The following is a 15,413-nucleotide window of genomic DNA, read 5'->3' on the forward strand; positions in this document are numbered from 1 at the left end:
CAGTCCTAAAATAATAAATTGGAAACTGGAATGTTGCTGGACTAGAGAGAGAATTTTTTAACCAATGTGGAGGAAAAACATTGCCAATCCAAGTAGCAAGAGAACAATCTTTCAGCTGAAGATATATCCCTTCTGTCTAAAATTTCACTACCTATCTCAGGAATCCCTGGACAAAAATGAGATATTCTAGGTCTGGAACCAGCAGGATAGGTAGGATAACAGACACCTGAGTGGTCAGCTGAAGCTTTCTTGAAGTGTTTCCATTTTTCCTCATGAACTGTGTAAGCAAGTGAACATGAGTCAGAGGCTGATTTCATAGAACTACCAGAAAATAATCTGTCTACCACTACATGCTCATGAAAGCTAAGGTAAAAAACCTGTGTGTGTGGAACATATGAATATATGTATATACACACGGGGAACCACAGCCCCATCAGAGCAGCTCCTCTGATAGCATCTGCCTTAGCCAATAAACAAAGCAGAATCACTCCGGTACAATAAAAGACACTAAAAGCAATCTCCCCAATAAAGCATCTCCACTAAGGGTTTCCAAGTTACTGGACTGTCTATGATGATGGTGGACCAATATTTGAGACCCTGCTCTAGGAACCTCAGTAAAAACAGCCATTTCATGACTTCTGGAGCTGTAACAGCTGCCCTATGCCCATCCATTCTTGGACTGCACTGTAATGATTCATACTTGTACCTCCTGAATATACTGAAGAAAGAGAAACTTAATGATGAATGAATTAGCCCATGCATTCTGGCCCTAACCTGGAGTTACAGTCTGGAGTAAAAGAGCTAGCTAGGAAGAATAAAAGAAACCACAACTAAGATAGGCATGAAAGAGGAGGTGCTATTCTGTATTTAGTAGGATGTCTTGGGCAGTATTAATTCTGTTCTAGTGTAAAACATGCACAGCATGAAGTTAGTAAGTAACCTAATAGTGTCCTTTGACAGCCTATTTTTTTACCATCTATTCTTATGCATTGGCAGGCTTTTGTAGAAGAGGCTGGGGATGCAGGTAGGATGGATTTTGGGACTTACAAAGAGATCTCTGCAGTATATCCACTGAATTCCTTTTGTTACTTTCAAATTTGGTTTCAGTCTGAATTGGATTACAAAGATATCTGAAATCCCTTCTGGCCTTGTATTTCCATGAATTAGCTCAAAAGAGTTTCCCAGCTTTCATAGAAGTGGTAAAAAGACATAATTTTTCCTTCAAGAAATACAATGATCCTATCTAGAAATGCCCATTCCTAGCATCTCAAATTGGAGAAAAGGTATTCGAAAGGAAAAGGTATTTGAAAGAAGAAGGTATTTGAAAGAGGAATCATCCTCACACAGGCATTTATCCCAGAAAAGAGAATTCTTCTCATCAGAAGAAAAAAAAGCAAATCAAAGAGAGAGATTTCAGCCTTAAGTAAAACCATTTTGATAAAGAAACTGGAAAGAAAGTCAATTCAAATAGCACATTCTACATTGCATTGCTGTAACATACACACTCAGAGCTAGCCTAGCAATTCTTCATTTTCTATCATATTGTCATAATTTTTAAAAGCTAAATAAAAACTGTGATATTTACTCTGCTGCAAACTGAAAATTATTCAGAGATGTCAGCTCATTTGAAGGGTGAGAATAGATTGACTGAAACAAACAATGTGTTGGTTTGAAGGCAGCTGAACAGGGATATTAGTCTTTTAGAAAATGCTACTGCTCAAAAAGAAGAGACCAAGAGAAGAGTCTACATCCCCCCAGAGAATATTTACATGGCAGCAGCACCAACCTTGTACAATGTAGGGAGTGTTCTCCTCCCTGACCACGGGTCGGGGTGCAGGGGCTGGCGGTCTGTTAATGATGAAGGATCTGCAGTGCCTCCTTTTCTCCTCCTCCTGCTCCTCCTGCCCCAGGATGAGGTCGTACACTCCTTCATCCTGTGCCACACAAGTGTAGGGGTGCTCCTCCTCGCTGTCCTCCTCACAGGAACCCTGGTCTTCTCCACAGCATGCGGCTGGGAGTCCATCACCCTGCTCTCTTTTACTCCTGTCCATCACGGAAGTCCTCTCTGAAAAAGGAAGGAATTGTGTTGCATATACAGGGTAAAGAGAGGAGATGATGACTTATTTTAAAGCATCAGAGTTTCCTAAAGTAGTGCAGAGACCTCATTTCACTTCTAAACTAAAGCATGCTCATTTCAGAGGATTCTGATCATCTAACTCAGTAGAGAGGATGCCCCAAAGGAATAATTCCAACTTCACGGCCTCTTCATGATTTCACACCTGATTATCAAATGCAGATGCTTAGCTATTAGCCACAAAAAAAGGGATTTTTTTGCAGAAACACTGAGTGCCCCAGTTGCTCTCATGAGAGTTACACCAACATGTAACTAACATGTAACTCATGGTTAAGCCAAGTAAGAAGTGACCTTGGCATTCTGGAAAGTCAAGCTGTTTGTTACCTGTTGCAAAAATTATTTAAGAATTGAAACTTAATTTAAGAAATGTTGGGTTTTGTGTTTCCTACCTCTTCAATATCCCACAGGGTTTTGAGGACTTTACAGATCTACTGTGGGCCAAGGTGAAAAAGAAATTGAAAAGGCCTTTACAATGTAGGTAGAATGTATGACCTCTTACAATCTATGCTAAGACTACCAAACCCTCTCCCCTCCAAAAACTTCCACGTCTCTCTGTATTCCCTATACTTCATATATTTCATAGTACAACTACTCAGAACTTGCTTTTCTCTAGTTGCTGCCTTTTACAGCATTAAAAGGCATTGTTGGTTTCCCCCATACCTGGGTTTGTTTTGATTTGCCTTAAAACACCCACAAACTGCTGAGTTAGAAGCTGTCACGGAGGCTGGTGTTCCCATAAATGTTTATAACTTCCTTGGCATGATTACCCATCTTTCCTGCAAAAACAGTAGACCTATTGCCTGGAATCCTTGTTTCCCTCATGTTTCCCTTGTGCTGTAATTTACTGCCTGCACATGTGTGTATCTGCTAAATTCGGCTGTGGCCACTACTGGTGTTTTCAATTCTTTAGCTGCTATTTAAAGAATTACCTGTTTATTTGGTTCAGATGGGCTAAATAACCTTTATAAGTTGGGATATATTTGTTATGGGATGTATCAATAATAGTATGTACCATTAACATGCATTCTGGCTAAGATATATGTTTTAAAACCACAAGTGGAGTTAATACACATGCCGTGTATAATATGAATAATATTTTATTTCCAGGTCACTATATAAGTTCTGTTTCTTTCTCTGTAGGACATTCTTTCTTTCAACTCCCACAGGGGGCACTCTCAGGCCACTGCCAAAACACAGACTTGAAGAGGGGCCTTGGAGGTACTGCACAGCAACTCCTAAAGCAAGCAGCTGGCTGAAAATATGTAGCAGTAACTCATTACAGCTTCTCTTTGAAAGGAAACATCATCCTGATTTGGAGGAATTCTGATACCCCGTTTTCCAGTGATGAAACCACAGCTAAACACAGAAAAATTCAGAGCACGTTTTAAATGAACTAGTCCCACAGGAGCATTTTTAGATGAACTCTGCTTTACCAGCACAGGAGCTGGCACAGGACACCAGGAAACTTTCTCTTCTGGTACCCACATGCAGACAGAGAGCATTTGGCAGAGAGGGTCACATTACTGTGGTGATGTAGCCATATAGGAACTATTCCAAACCAGGCATTTATAACAAAGCTACACCACCAAATCCTGTGTGCCAAAACTGATCCCTCAATTATACACACATACAGATGCACTTTTAATGTTAATTTTATGCTGTCCCTCTTTTTCATAGAATTCACTTACGACTTTCTACCTATAGCTATACCTTTCCTGCACAGCAGAACACAGGATAAAACCCTACCTATAGCAAGCTACTTCTGCCTAATTATGTGAACATCAGAGTGCTTGGTGATGGTAATTTAAGACTCTAATAGGTTACACAAGGTTTGAAAACATAGTTAACAGTAATAAGCTGTGGAGAAGCTGAAAAGCAATTTGTGTGCACAAGTATCAGCAGTGTCTATAACAAATAAGAAGGTTTTTTTTTCCCTATGTAACTATTTAAAACCGCTATTTAAGCTTGAATTATTTTGCATACTTGTTTTTTGCAATAAGAAAAATTGATGATCATCCCTCCTGAAACAGATGCAATAGTACTTTGAGTTTCTCATCACTTTAATCAACTGACAACACAAAATTTTAGATTTTTACTCTGGGACAGGTGTATTAAAAAAAGGAAAAAAGGAAAAGCATTTGTCAGAATTTTTGCCTTTCTTTTTAATCTGCAATATAACTTTTTACTTCTATATAACTACAACATTGGCTCTAATGTAGTAAGATACTGTTACTTCTCTCTGCATGGCCACTTTCTATTAATTCTACCTGTGAAACTTCAAGCTGTATATTAAATATAATTCAATATTTGTATATAAATGCATAATAGCATTTAATGTTTTAAAATGGTAAATAATGAAGTCAACTTGACAAAAATACAGGCTTCATTTTTGTTTCAAGCCTCTCTTGCAAATCCAGTGCACCATGCACTATTTGGCAGCTCTTTGAGATGGGTGGAATGAGGGAAAGCTGAACCCAGCAGCCCATACCACAGTATTACCTGACAAACCTGGTCATGAGTATTTTGATACAGCAAAGATCACTTGCAGATGCTTGTTTTGCAGAGACAGGGCCTCATATGCACAAGCTTGCCTTGTAGCACTAGGGCCATCCTGCCCAGCTACTTCTACAAGCGATTAAACCAATCTCTGCAGCAGTACATTGTCTGCCCCTGCATGTGTTTGTATCCAAGGTTATTTTCCTCCCAAGATTGTACCTTGTGATGAATTCTGCAGATTGTCCTGTCTTTGGATGCCAGGCAGATTTCGAGGGGGAGGAGGGGGTGGCCTCTTGCAGAAAAAGCAATCTCTCCTGCTCTCTTTGAGCTCATCCCTTACATTGACATACAAACTGCCAGGACTGTTGTGATGGCTGTATGAATCCTCTTCTCTTCATCTTCTGTCTCCTCTCTGCTGTCTTTTAGGTCATCCTTCTTTTCCTCATCCACCTCAACTTCTTGTTGGCATCTCAGTCCAACTGCATATTGATCTCTTGAGTTCTGCTTGGCTTTTAATATTAAAGAAAGCATTATTTCATTTAAAAATTGCCATCTGGAAGCACTTCTTGTTTCAAGGATTCCTACAGAAGCAACACAATGGCTAATAAAACTTTTATGAACTGATACAGCAGGAAAGCTGTCAAATTCATACCATCAGTGAAGAGCTTTTTAAATATTTACTAAATCAACAGTGGAAGTTTTTACTGTATCTTGCTACTCTGATACACACGATCTTCGTGTGTGCAATGTTAAACTTTTCTAGAGTGGCTGTCAGAATGAAATCACACACATTTTCCCTGCCTCCAGAATTTCTATTACCTGACTTTCAAAGCAGCACAGTGCAACACTTTGCAAAATAAAGCTGTAACTCACATGTCTGTGTTACTGCTTTTTGTACCATGGGATTCGGGTGCTGATTTGAATCTCTCTAAACTGAAATAGACATGGTCCATGGGAGACATGACTGTAGACTTGTGGAAATAGAGCTCTTCTGTCTCTAGTCTCTTGGTCCACAGACCAAGAACAAAGTGGAGGGACATTAAAGTGTACATTTTAATCACTATGTACAGCATCAAAATTTTAGTAGTCAACTTCAGTAATGTGACAGAGTAAACGACACGATCTGTCAGCAGACCTTACTGAGCCCTTGAGGTAGGTTTCCACCCCAAGTTATCCTTTGGTGAAGCCTGCCTTTCACCACTGATTCAAATGGGAGGTTAGGGCATTTACCTGGCTAACGCGGTACAATTCATGGTCTTACTCCAGGTGTTCAGCCTGAGGTGTTCCCATACAAATGGACAGAGACTGAAAATTTTATCAGAGCAAACCTTTTTTTTCAGTGTCTATCATCTACCTTTAAGTGCTAAAGCAACCAGTTTGAACTTAACAACTAAGAAACATCCTTTTCATATGAGACAGTTGAAAAAATAAAATTGTCAACAAGATTAAAAGAGGATTCAATTTAGTCTCCTAGATCCATGATACTGTAAGATATAAGCAAAAATATATGCCGTTGGTAAATGCAAACAAGCAACTTTGCAGTTTTCAAGGAGAATGCATATGACCACACAGCTCATCAACAGGCTTGTCAGCAATCTATGTTTGGAAGTAGGAACATCAAGCTGCAAATGTCAACTATCTGTGCCTCCACACAGGACTCAACTGCACCTGTAGGCAAGTGCCTCCCATTTTATAAAGGTTCTTCTCTGAGAGCTTGGAGAATTCAGCAGTTTTCTAGATTCAGAGTGGAGACCACAAATTTACTGAGTCTAAAAGGAGGAGTGGTTGCACTGAGGTCTCTCTTACTGAGCAAGAACTTTATTATCCCAACTGAATCCCTCAGCTGCCTTCTCCTTTTAGGACATCTGCCCTCCCTGGAAGTTGCAGTAACATGTGGAAATTGAAAGTGTCAGAGTAACTTGCCCTTTCTGCCCAGGAATTAATTCATTTGATGCATCACATGCTACATTAATTTGAACAGTACCAACAAAGCTGTCTAACAACATGACTTACTCATGCCTGGTGGAGCTTCTGAGCCTAACATAAGCTCATAAGTGTCGCTGTCTTCCACTTCCTCCTTGCAATTAGTGAAATCACTTGCTTCATTGTTCTAGAAAGAAAAACAAAGGAGAATATTTGTTTTAGTAGCACATTTTGCCATTGATATAATATACAATGTTCTGCTAGGAGGAAAGTGAAGACAGAAACATCATGCATTTGCAGTTATGTAGTAATCTACACACTGCAGGCAAAAGGACATCCCTGTGTATCTCTGGATACAGTGAAAGAACACCATGTTCTGACACAAAACACCAAGTTTGTACAGCAAGGATTTAAGCTCACTGGCCTTTTCCTCTCCCTAGCACTTTGCTGGGCTGTCCAGACAGTTCCCAACTCTGCTCCAGCTGTGAAGCACTCAAAGATTAAGAGAAAGATTAGCAACAGAAAAACATCAAGTCCATAGGGCATGACTGAAGAGCTCAAGGGTGCAAGAAATCTCTGGGGAGCTCATTACAAACAGTGGTTTGTACCAAAAGCCATGTGTGTGCTGAAAAACCAGAAATGGGACTGCAAAGCATGTTTGGAGTCCTACCTCAGTGACCAAATGTGGCAGTGTGGTGTTTTGTTCCTCTAGAAAACTCTTAGTTCACAGTGCTGTGCAATATTAGCCCAAGGAGGGTCAGAACAATGGGTTCTCTAAAACATTATCAGTGTATTTCCTCAAGCTGAAGAGGTGAACTTCTGCTCACCTCTGAAAAGCAAGCCTCTAACACAACTACAGAAAGTTCTGCTGTCTAGAATATAGAACACACATTTTTAATCACTGATTTTCAGAAACAACTGGAATTTCAAAAAGTGTCAGTTTTTTTTAAAGAAGCCCAGCAGGCCCTTGATTCTCATGCAAGTGGGATACAAAACTATACTCTATTGACACAGTGGAGGCCTCAATAATTAATCAGGAGTTTTGAATCACAAAATCTTAACTCCAGGGGCTTGAATACAGCAACCCCAAAGAAGACAGGGAAACAGCATGGTCCATATATCATCCAGACTGCAAGGTTAATTACAAGTAGAATAGTGGACAGTGAAGTCAAGAGGAAGAACTTGTAAGCTTCTGCATGGCACAGAAAGTGACTGTCAGGAGCTCATGCTGGACTCTGAAGAAGTTTGTTCCAAGTATCCTGCTGCCTCATGGCACCCACAGCCACTGCCCAGGGACAGAGTTCTCACTGCATGAAAGAGGAAAATATTTTGAGAAATAGAGGGTTTTTCTGGGGAACCGAGAATACCTTCTTCCCTGCTGCTGTTTTACACAGCCATCTCCTGAATGCCAGTCTGAAGCACTGCAGGCCACCAGACTGTGCAAGAGGTGCCTCCCTGGCTTCCTCTGTTGCTTTACAAAAACACCTGGATCTTTACACAACTATATTCCCCTTCAATAACAGAGGATTCATCTCTGCCTCCTGTGCCCATATAATGTGTGCACCAGAGAGAGAATTTTGTTTTTCTTGAGCTTCCCTATTATTTATGTAGTTCCTTTATGCTTCACAGGAACAGGATACCTCTCAAAAGCTCCAAAGTTAGGGCTTTTCAGAATATTTATTTTCAAAAGATTTAGGCCTGCATGTGCTAAATGTAAGTGTATATTGTGGGAGTAAAAAGGGACTTTGATATATTTCCTGTGAAGAGAAGACGTGTGTAGAAGAAATCAAGCAAGGAGAGATCTAGATATATTAAGTTCTTCTGTTATAACATTGGAGTACCACAACCAGGAAATTCTTTCAAGGTGAAATTTGAATGTTTCAGAAGACTGAAGGTCAGCTGTCCTGCTAGATTATAGCTGCTCCAACTCAGCTGATAATGCTGAGTTGTAGGGAATTCAGGATGCAATTCAGAAGTTTAGCCCCTGACTACACTTTCTAAAAGTCTCCTGGACCTGTGAGACACAGAAAAGCTGAACAGATGGAAACAGTCTTTAACTAAATATATTTACACTAGGAAAAAATTCTGTATAATGAATAAATTATTGACAGAAATCTCCTCTGACACCAGGCATGTTGACACCATGCAGCTGAAAATCGTGCAGTGTCTCCAAAACCAGTAGAAAGTGTCCTTATTTAAGAATGCAAATCAACAGAACTAAATTGGAATAATGCCATGGCTCAGCTTGCAAACCTTGCCCTGATGCCCTGAATGAATGCTCATTGCTGTTTAAGTTTGAAGTGTCTTTTATATGGGCTGGGTCTTGTAACTTGAATGTAGTAGCGTAGCTGAACTTCCAAGTTGTTTGAGCCTGCTCGGCTGAAAATGGATCTTTGATTTACTCTAGAGATTTCTTATGGATGTCAAGCCACCTTCCAAAGGAAGAACTAGCTTAACTGGAAAAAAAAAGAGAAGTTGTTCTCAGGACAAGACTGCTTACAAAAGACTATGGAAAAGGGCTCTGAATGTTTGAAACTAGCTTATGAATTAGCAAAATAATTCAAATAATTCCCCTACTTCAGGATGCTACAGGAATGCTGACATGCACTGAGAGTCCTTTGAGAGACTGAAATTGCTTCAAGTCCTAAGATTAAATGCCACCTCTCAAAGTCAAACTGTAGATACCTAATTTTCTGTCTTTTATGCATTTTAACCGTCTTTATTATTGACTTTCAAAAAGGTAAAGTTTTTTAACAGCTTCAAAACTGTTCCACTTATACAAAGCTTGAACTGACTTATCTCAGTACCTTACTCAGGAATTTATTATGAAAATTATTATAACCATCTTGTCAGAATTTTTTACAATGCTCTTCTGAAGAGCCATCTTTGTAAGGTATGTGTTTGAAAGATTTGCTCCTTGTTAAACTGATACAGTCATCCATGCTGGCAGGGGCTGACACCATTGAAATTAGGAGCATTTACCTTATTGTACAGTGAGTAGTGAAATATTAAAGAATTCAGAGGAATCTAACCCAATAGTGATGTTGTATCAAGTTATGGCAAGAGTGAGAAGCATCTGGACATCTGCACTTCATTTATAAACAGTTACTCACTCACAGGTAAATATAGCAATCACAGCTCATATTAGCCTTTATGTATAAAATATAAATGGCTATATCTAAGATACATCCATATCATTTATTTCTAGAAACAAAGTAAGAACTTCTGATTTGGGTAGGGCAATTTAATCTTCTTCTGGATTCTAGGGCATTTCCAGCTACCTGTTGGATAGAATTCAGCCTTGCAAGGAGACATCCCAAAAATACCCTCCAGTCACACTAAGGCCTGTTCTTCCAAGGCTGAGACAAATCTGGTTGCCTGATTTGTTTATAACATGTCACCACAACATTCCTTCATATCCCACTCCCAACATTCAAAGTTTGCAGTTCTGCCAAGAAAGCGTTGCTCATTTGTCTGTCTCCCACTGCTCTGTAGCTCAGCATTTCACAGCAGAGGACAACTACAGCATAGCTGTCTTACAGGCACAGTATTTTAGGCATCATCTTCTGACTATTAAGCAACAAGATAACATTCAAGTCACTACCAGTCACCCGGAGTTGAACCTGTGTTGATCACCAGGAAACACCAATTTCTACCATGCGACTTTCTTGAGAGGCACCAGTCCAAAAGATTCCAGCAGCTGCCCTCTCCCTCTGCTGATATGGAGCCCTGATCCTCCTGGGATTTTGAGAAACAAGTTGTCAAATGCTGGTTAAAGCTACCACAGTCTATATGGGCTTGCTAGAAAGGCTGCAAGAGCAAATAGAGCCAAGATCCAAGCACAGTGGTGCTTTTAAAAGTATCTCATACCAACTAAGCAGGTATGTGGATGTCTATGTCTTTGGAGTCAGGGCATCCTAAAGAAAATAAGCATTTTCTCTAAATATCATTAGAGAAGAAAACTAAGAGGAGATGGTCTCATTTGCACTATTTATTTCAGCACTTTTTGTTTTTTTTTTTTTCTCTTCAGTGCACATCTCAATGAGGCAAACAGTCCTCTTTGAACAGTAAAATCAACAGCTTTGAAAACCTAGAAGTTGATGTGAACCGCAAACACTTCAAAATTTCATGTAACTGTATTAAGAGTGTGTCCACTCATAAATCACTACACTGTATCATGGACTTGGAAGGAATTTGAAAAATCTTCTATTATTTAAATTGCTAACAGGATACTGAATAGTACAAGAGCCAAGATGATACTAATTAATAAGCCTTTCTATTTTCACAATGAATTGTTGAAAAATACCCTTAAAAACCATCTCTTATTACTTCTGATTTCTTGTTAGCTCCATTTCATTTTGTGCCTTGGTCCTTCTCACATATTCTTAAGTGCCTATGCTATAATTCTATCATGACATTAGCGACCTGAAACAGCTTCTACTTCCTGTGGACTTCATAATCCTACTTTGGGTTGTTCTCTTGCTACTCATTCGACCTTTCCTTCACAATGCGGCAAGCATGCACTCAGATATGCTTTTTAATTCTTTATTTTTAATGCTGCTATTATATTGCTATTTTTCATTCCTGTCATAGAAACCAGATACAATAACATATCTTAGACTGCTCTCACCAAGGTTACCCTGTCTGGACAACTTCAAATGATCTCCTCTTCTTTGTTTACACAGAAAAGAGCCCTCTAGCTGTTCCCTTGACTTAAAAAGTCAAAACCTTATCAATACAATTAAAAACTTGTGGGAGAGTGTCTCTTTCTGTATTCCTTTCCAGACAGATGCTGGTGACCTGGACCTCAGTGAAAGCCTACGTACTGGTACACAAACACACAGAAAACATCCTCCCCCCAGGAGTGAATTTAAGCACAGAACAAAATGGGATGTAAATAGGGTAAGTAATTTCACACCTCAAGACAGAAGAAATTGTTTTCCTTGGCTGGATGTTTCCACCATTTCTTTGTCATAGGTGTACCAGATTTGCTTTCTAATGTTCTTGCTTTCAGACAAACTGGACTGAAACACAGCAGTTGGATTTTTTTTCCCCCAGCCTCGGGTGCTCGTACCACTCCTCAGACCTGCCAGCACTGTCTGCTTAGATTCTCAATGCAACAACTGAAGCAAAAGGGATATATTTCCATCTACCTTCACAGTTTTTGCTCCTTTTCTCTCACCCTCACTGTGGTGTAGCCTACACTATGCCCATTATCACTGTCCTGTCAGAGCTTTCCAGAATGCAGAGGTCAGAACTAGTGAACCATAGGAAATACTTTCCATTTCTCAGGTCTTCATGAAATGCCAGCAGGCAATTTGGCAAACACTTATATTTAATTTAGTTCCAACTGCATCCCTGAGCCTAGTGACCAGCTATTATTCTGGTTATAAAAATTTTTCTAACTCTCAAGTCTGCATTAATTACGAATATTCACATATTCTACAATGTAAAATATTCATCAAAGTACTGGAAGTGTTTAAGTATTTATGACTCATTTTCCCAGGGTCCTGTATGAGCACCTGGAGAAATGACTGAGAAAGTGAGCTTCATAAAGTTGATTGCATGCATGAGGACAGATCCAACATTGTTGTTCATTAGCTTTATTAATATCAAACACCTTTAGTACCCTATTAGCTTGCTTGATAACTCAGGCTTGCAAAAAACCATGAGAAAACCCTAAAGCATAAGGGCAATGAATCTTTCAATCCAGTGTTACAATCCAAGATGAAAAGCAACGTGGTTGTAAAGCCGGGCAGGTGGGAAGAACAGTGGTGGAAAAAAACTTTCTGGCACATGTTCTGCCATGCAATACTGAAACAAACAGGGCTTTAAAGCAGTGTGGGCTGAATCCAGCCCTTGAAACACTTGAGCTCACTCTCCTGACCTAAGCAAGACTTGTCTTAGAAAAAGCCAAGAGTGGCATATATTATCCTTCCAGCCAAAAGTGCTGCTGCCATCTGCTTGCTCCCCATGTGTCAGAGCCAGCTGATGTGCAATGCAGTCTGCTCACTAAGGAAGCACAGCTGAGCCAGCCCTGTGTGCTCCACCCTGCTGCCCAGCTGGGCCTCAGCTCTGTTGTCTGCTTCACCACAGGAGAGAAGGCAGAGCCTCAGCCCCACACCACACCTGCACATCTCAGGCTGTGCCCAGGAGCTGCACATGCAGTGCTGCTGAGCCACAGAAATCAGCACTTCCAACTCCCAGAAATGAATTAGAACAGCCTTCCCTGCTCTATTTGTTTACAGGAAAGGTGTGAGGGCATTAGAAGTCTCTGGGCCTTTTCTCACTGATGCCTTTCAAGGTTGTGTTTCCCATGATTTCCCTTCAGTTTACTGTGCCTTATGGAAGCCTCTCAGCATCAACACCAGATTTCAGATCTCACAGCGTCTCTGACATCCATTATCCAGCTGGGCAAGAGGCAATTGACTTAAAACTGTGTGTGCCACACAGGTTAGACCACAAAAAGAACAGGTATTTAACATCAGTAACTGTTTTTGAATAAAGCTGCTCATTCTAGGAACAAAAGGCAATGACTGATCTGTTAGTCCGAATGACTTCTCAGAGTAGCTGGCAAACACAACCTACTGCAAACCTCTCATGCCGTCCTCACACAGCTGTTTACACCATGTGGCTTTTTATCAGATGTCTGGACATAATAAACACAGTCATGTTGTTGAATCTTAAATAGATATTACCCCTATCCCCGTTTGCCTTTGACATACATCCATTAGGCCTTTAAATTGCAACAGTTTTATGCGTTCAAGGTCAGGATGAAGAGGGCTTTAAGCAACATAATCTAGTGGAAAATGGCAGGTGGGGTGGACTAGATGATCTTTAAAATTCCCCTTTGATTCTACCTGAGCAGGACACAAGATTTTGGAATCCTTCAAAGGCATGTTCCTGCTGTGTAAAACTGCAGCATTATCATTCCCAGATTTCTTTTTTGGGGTCATAGGTGTGTGCATAATCTCTTTGTTTATCTGTATGGGTTTCATTTTAACCCAACATTTTCTACCTTTTTTTCATGTTAATTCAAATCAGGAGTATCACATGATCTGGTGGACAAGCATGCTTATGTACTGATCACACTAATCCTAACAAATTAGAACACAAAACCCACATACTAAATAAGGTACAAAACCAAGAAGGACACAGAATGACAGTAAAAATAATACTGTGACATTCACAGTAACTTGTAAAATTCCCTCTGCATAAAATTTGTCCCAAGTCTCAACTGCTACCATGTTGTCTGCAATTATGAAAGATAACAAAATTCTAGAGTTCCCATTCCATTATGCTAAAGGTACATAAAATGTACATAACTACCAAAAAAGAGATTACATAGAATAAATGAGAAATAAAATGCTCCACTGCCAAATTCTACTGATTTTGTGATCAGTCTGGAGCAAATGTATGACTGAAACAAAGTATTTGTACTATATTAAGAAACTAAACAAATTAAAACATCAATGAATACCTAACTTTGGGCTCTGAGATTTTAATAGCAGCAAAAAGGAACTGTTTCATTTGAAATTGTCTATTGTAATCTTAAATAATTTTTTTCTGGGCTCCCTGATTAAACCATTTCATTTGTATGTTTACTTTAACTTCATTACAAGCAGATCTGCTGCACTGCATATCAACCAGCATCCCTGAACTGATCCCAAATAATTGCCACATTATTTTGTACAATTTCACACTTACTTTGTATGCTTGTCTATCAAATCACAGCAAACTCTCTGCAACTTTGTTAAGTCCTGCTTTTCAGTGAGTTTCTTGCGGGGCGGGGGGGGGAAGCCCTCCCTTTGTAGGAATTCACACCCACTGGGAAACAAATATACAAAAAAGACCCAGAATAAGTAAAGGCTTGGTATGTTGATAATTGTTCACTTATTTTTATACAGCCTTTATGACTATGCCTGTGAGACAGAAACATTTACTGCAAGAAAAACAAAAGGAGACTTCTAATCACATAACTAAATTTACTGGTATATACAGAAATATGTTCTTAAAAATCAAATTGCTGCAGTCTCCATTTGAAGAATTTGTGCTCACTTTCCCTCTTCTGGGCATTTATGCTGTTCTCTAATCTAGCTACTGAGTATCAAGGGATTTTTCTTCTGAACATTCAAAAATAAAATTTCTCCTCAGACTCATTTTAGCTCATTTCTCCTTTAATGACAATACTTGTTACTTCACTTTTCACACACCCACACAATTTTTTGAAAGACTTTCAAATCTTGTATAGTACTGATTCTGCTGAAAAAAATATCCACTACTGTTTGACAGGCTGTGTAATCACTGCAAACTCCACAAAAGCACTCCCAGCTCTCACACAGGTTAATTTTTTCAATCTAGCAGGGTAAGAATTTTTCTTGCTTTTCTGATTTTTTTTCCTGGGCAAAACAATAACCATTCTCCAGAGAGCTTCTCTTTCACTTGATGACTGTGATCACACTGCTTGAACTCTCAGTGGAGTTTCTAAATTACCACTCCCTTAGCAGATCCAGCAATAGCAGAGAGGGAATCACAGAATCATTTAGGTTGGAAAAGACCTCCCAGATCATCAAGTCCAACCACAAACCTAACACTGCTAAGTCCCACTAGGCCCTGCCCCTAAGAGCTGTGGCAGCTTGTGGGACCAAAACCTGAACCAACTGCACTCCTTTGCCAAGCCAGCACCTGCCTGTTGAAATTCACCGTTATTAATTTTCCCTCCACTTATTTCTTTAATGCCTGGGAGATTTTGCTTTACATTTCCTGAGATTAGTTCATTAAAATACTAATTTCAAGGAGCAGTTTTCTGCTGGTGAGCACTGCCTGTAGTGCTGATATACTCTCAGCTGCAGCACAGTTC

General features: G+C 39.7%; 1 protein-coding gene across 1 annotated transcript in view; it reads right to left on the reverse strand.

Moving 5' to 3' along the window:
• The window catches only part of BANK1 (B cell scaffold protein with ankyrin repeats 1), a 134,713-nt gene that overhangs the window by 18,008 nt on the left and 101,292 nt on the right, over positions 1-15,413 (reverse strand). The window contains 4 exon segments of the mRNA XM_036382683.1: positions 1,787-2,065; positions 4,850-5,023; positions 5,026-5,139; positions 6,644-6,740. Coding sequence (XP_036238576.1) covers positions 1,787-2,065; positions 4,850-5,023; positions 5,026-5,139; positions 6,644-6,740 — 664 coding nt within the window.

This window comes from Molothrus ater, chromosome 4 (genome assembly GCF_012460135.2).
Source record: "Molothrus ater isolate BHLD 08-10-18 breed brown headed cowbird chromosome 4, BPBGC_Mater_1.1, whole genome shotgun sequence".
NCBI lineage: Eukaryota > Metazoa > Chordata > Aves > Passeriformes > Icteridae > Molothrus > Molothrus ater.